The sequence below is a fragment of the Anarhichas minor genome, unplaced genomic scaffold (assembly GCF_050575085.1).
Source record: "Anarhichas minor isolate MPS153535 unplaced genomic scaffold, ASM5057508v1 ptg000073l, whole genome shotgun sequence".
Taxonomy (NCBI): domain Eukaryota; kingdom Metazoa; phylum Chordata; class Actinopteri; order Perciformes; family Anarhichadidae; genus Anarhichas; species Anarhichas minor.
The window spans coordinates 2,480,361-2,484,560 of NW_027466519.1; the positions used below are offsets into that span (position 1 = coordinate 2,480,361).

Here is a 4,200-nt window from a genome sequence, read left to right on the forward strand (position 1 = left end):
GCATAAACTCAAAGGCTACCAGCAATATAAACGTGTGCTATGACATGTGGGACATGTACACGAGCATGCACATTCACACACACGGGCAAACATACACCCACATGAAATGCACACGCTTCTATCATCACATAGACGTCTCTCATGGATATGACAACAGATCAGGTTGTCTGCATCCTCTTGACATTTACCGACAGAGATGAGGACTGATGTGTCTATCCTTTATTCTGCTGGCCTGCTTTATTGAATAACACCGTCTATTCAGGCAGCATAACTCCAGCTACCCACACTCCCCAACCTCATCTCTATTTCTTATCAACTCTCTGGAGTATATAAGGTCAGTTTTGTGGTTTCACTCAGCTTGTGTTTACCACCCAAAATTACCCCCGATGTGTATTTTTGTTTGTTTTGAAGGACAAAGGCACCTGTGATGGATAAGTCAGGAGATATATGTATATGTATTTTAAAAAGCAATAAACCAGGCTTGTATAATTTTCCTTCAAAAACATTTATTTCTTCTGGCACGGTCAGTTTTTATCATTACCCTAGAGTAAATTGCACATCCGCTCATCAACATTTAAGGTACAGCGATAATGTTTCTTTGTTTCGCCATCCATCCATGAGACTACACTGCTACTGATGCTGCTGTATATAAATAAAATAACTAGAGTTTGGGTAGTTAGACTAGAAACCCTATATGGCCCTTGATGGCTTCAGGCATCAGTCTGAAATTAAGACAGTTTCATCTGAAAAGGACGTGAACGGGGACGTGGAGAAACTAAGCAGCAGTGGTTTGCTCGAACAGTAAAATTTCCAAGTAAAGTAAATAAATATTATTTCCAAAAGACTTTGATTTTCTGACATTTTTTCCCTCAGCATTATAGAACAATGTCGCGTTGTAGAAGAGGAGGCCTGTGGATACTGTTTTGTTTTTCCCTATTGGATTAGTGCAAAGATTCAGACACTGAACGGAGGCTGAGGGCACTACAGCCAAGTAGCCTTACTTAGTCAGAGCACAATATCATTCAAGTTTATCTCTACAGTTACATTTTTAAAAGGATTGTGTCATGTGAATGAATGAAATGTGGATAGCTACAGCATAACACAGGAGAGGTCTTAAGTACAAAGCAGCAGTTTCTTTTTTCCCATTTTCTAAGCCAAATAGGAATTACACAAAGGGCTCCCAAATTTCCCCAAAGAAGTATCTGTTGTTGTTTAACAGCACCATTGTGTACAATATGTGGTGTACAATTTGAAAAACTGTCATTGGACTTAATGGATAACCCTCCATGTTTTGAGAGAAAAGTTGGGTTGTGAGAAGAAATGTGTAAATGGCAATCTGTTAGTGCACAGCAGCTCTGATGTAGCCAAGCACACACACAATGCCAGTGTGTCTATAATCATTAAAACACTCAGAGCTTGCATGAAGCGGGCTATGACTCATACCGATTGAGCCATAAAATGGGACATTGCACTCATACACACATCATTCGGGCAGTTTTCTCCACCATATTCCATCTGGATTTCAACATTTTCCAAAAATCTATTGAATGAGGAAATGGGAGACAAAGTTCAAGAGCGGTCTGGACTTCGGAGCAAACAAGCCTCTTGGTTTTTTTTTTGGCATGATTTACCAAGAAACCAATGCATGTATATGTGAAATGGGTATTTACTAAGAAAATAGTGTGCTTTGGCTTTGCATTATTTATTTTTTACAAGCTAAATTGACGATGGCATATTTGTTTTAAAAGGGATCCTCAAAATTGTTTTTTTTTTTTCCTCTCATTGGTTGGGTACAAATATTGTCTTATTATTCCCAAAATAAGAATCTCAGATTTGGTGAAAAGGTTTTTGGGGCTCCAATCTTCAAACCAGATGTTTAAAAAACTAGTTAAGACCTTACAGACTACGTAGGCAGCTTAAGCTCTTTCTGTGTAGACTAAGATGCTGAGTATCACTGAGGGACTCGTTGAGCGGTCCAGCTTTTATGGAAGTCAGTGGTAAATATTGCACTGTTGTTGATGCAGTTTGATGTCATAAGGTGAAGGGACTCAAGCACTTTATTTTGGACAGCCTTAACGAGGGGCAAAAACTTCAATGTATTACTTTACTGATGCTAATTTGGATCGTCTACAATTCCAGGTAACAATATTTGATCTTGAATGATCCAGCCCAGATTTTCCCCCCATGCTAGATGTTAAGTGTTCAGGGGTAAAGCTGTGTGACGACAAGGCGAACCTTTGATGCAATTGTCCTTGTGCAGGCGTCCAAGCCTCGATCGTGCCTCAGAAAACTCCGGCCTCTGTAAGTAGTGTACCAGCCTCGAGCATCAGACACTTGACATAGACGCGCACGGTGTAGAACATTGTGAGGAAGTCCTGGGTGCTGAACAAGGTGTCAGCCAGAGCAAATCCCAGCGTGGAGGGGATGAAACCTCTGCCGTACTCCACCATCCACGTCCCGGTGCTCCACTGGACGGACGTGGCCTCGCCTACACCGTGTACGATGGTGTCACCTGTGGAGAAAGATTTGGAGGTATGGGAAGAGAAACAAACAAAGACAACACTATTTGCCATTCAGACATAGTATGTTTACACCATACATTTGGGATAGACAGAAAATCAATCATACAAAAACATGAAGTTGTACATTAGAATGTGTTATGGTATTACCAGGGTAGTATATTTCACTCTTTGTTGTCCCCTCCTTCCACTGTCTGAAGGTGCCGGATATGATGGTGTCAGAAATCTCAGCCCAGTAACGACCTGACCGATAAGAGAGCAGACATGGAGTCAAACTTCTGAAATCATTTTATTTTGTATTTCAGAAACCCTTTAATTCAGTACGACCATGACAAAGTTCAACAACTCGATTAGTATCCCTGTTGAAACAGATGTTTCCCCATGGCATGGCAAACAGACAGACTTTCAGTCCCCTTCTTTCCTCACCCGAGTGTCCTCCTGTGTCCACTGCAGTGCCAAACAGCAGCAGGTACTCTGTGAGCGAGGCGTGGACTAGACACATCGAGCCCATCCAACCACCGGCGTTCACAAACACCCACTGCAGGTCCTCATCTGGAAGGATGTGGCCAGGATACCTAGTTTGATTAGACTTTATTATCGGTTTGTTTTTTCATCTAGTGAATTCAATAACATGTATGCACACCAGGAAGGTTACTGGAAAAAACAGCCTAAGGAAGAGTGACGGCTGATTATTAAGCACATCATTCTAACAGATGCAGTCCTCCATGGAGGGCAGACTCAGCTCTGCAACACATCATGTAACACAGTATAGTATTCATTGACTGAATATGGGTCAATTGCGGTTTTGACAACTGCTTCAACACTTGAAATTTGCATTAGACAGCAGCTATTAGTGCTTACATGCCAGAAATGTTTACCTCTTCCTAAGCTCCACCACCACTTTGGAGAAGGCCTGTTCATGGTCCTGTCCTGAATAACGACATGTACAGTATGGAAGGCAGTGAGGACAACTTAGGGTACTTACAGTCCTGTAGTTGTACTTTAAACTGCATTTCAGTGACGTGAAGGTCGGTATTGATTTGATTTAGGTATACAGCTCCTCATTACTTAACTGGCTCACCTGCGTACTGTTTGGCCAATTTGGCGACGTCTTCTTTATTGAAAACGTACTGCTTGGTGGCCATCCAGTGTCGCAGCAGCAGCACGGCCGGGACGGTGACTGCGGTGAACAGGAACAGTTTTAAAAGCGTTCTGACTACAGACATGGTTGAAACGGACCGGACAGAGAGACAGCAGCGGGTTTGCCTACACGTGTACACAGAGGCGGACAGGTTGCTCCAGACACGCCATCAGGGGGAAAAAGGAGCGAAGTGGAGTCCAAACTCCTTCTTCCTGGTCATGTGGGAGCGGGAGGTGCTGCTCAGCCAATCAGAGGACGAGTTAGTCGCGTGGCCGACGGCAAATTCTGGGTTGCCAGCATTGTTGTAAAACCCTCTTAAGGAAGTTTTTATTTATTTTGCATTCTTAGTAAAAAAAAAGGCATCAACAAATGTACATGTTATGACTTTGTATTGAATGCAAACGTTTGATTGCCATTTTGTTATTAGTTGATCATTTTCGCCTTTCATTTTTGGACTTTTAGAGATTTGTCTTATCATATTGATTTGTCCCAAACAGCATGTTTGTTTCGCGTGTCAAAAAAACAGGAAGTAGGCCGAGG

General features: G+C 42.2%; 1 protein-coding gene across 1 annotated transcript; it reads right to left on the reverse strand.

The window, feature by feature from the left end:
• Positions 1–481: 481 nt before the first annotated feature.
• sigmar1 (sigma non-opioid intracellular receptor 1) lies at positions 482–3,876 on the reverse strand. The gene is made up of 5 exons (XM_076079834.1): positions 3,601–3,876; positions 3,398–3,449; positions 2,946–3,094; positions 2,670–2,762; positions 482–2,512 (listed from the first exon to the last, which is right to left on the reverse strand). Exons 1-5 carry the CDS (start codon positions 3,743–3,745, stop codon positions 2,283–2,285), a joined length of 669 nt encoding a protein of 222 aa, XP_075935949.1. The 5' UTR covers positions 3,746–3,876; the 3' UTR covers positions 482–2,282.
• Positions 3,877–4,200: the final 324 nt, after the last annotated feature.

Excerpts from the sequence above, each read along its gene's own strand:
- sigmar1 (XM_076079834.1), bottom strand. The coding sequence starts at position 3,745 with ATGTCTGTAGTCAGAACGCTTTTAAAACTGTTCCTGTTCACCGCAGTC. Across the intron at positions 2,763-2,945 it reads GGACACAGGAGGACACTCGG|GTCGTTACTGGGCTGAGATT; the intron begins GTGAGGAAAGAA and ends CTTATCGGTCAG. Across the intron at positions 2,513-2,669 it reads GAGTGAAATATACTACCCTG|GTGACACCATCGTACACGGT; the intron begins GTAATACCATAA and ends CTTTCTCCACAG.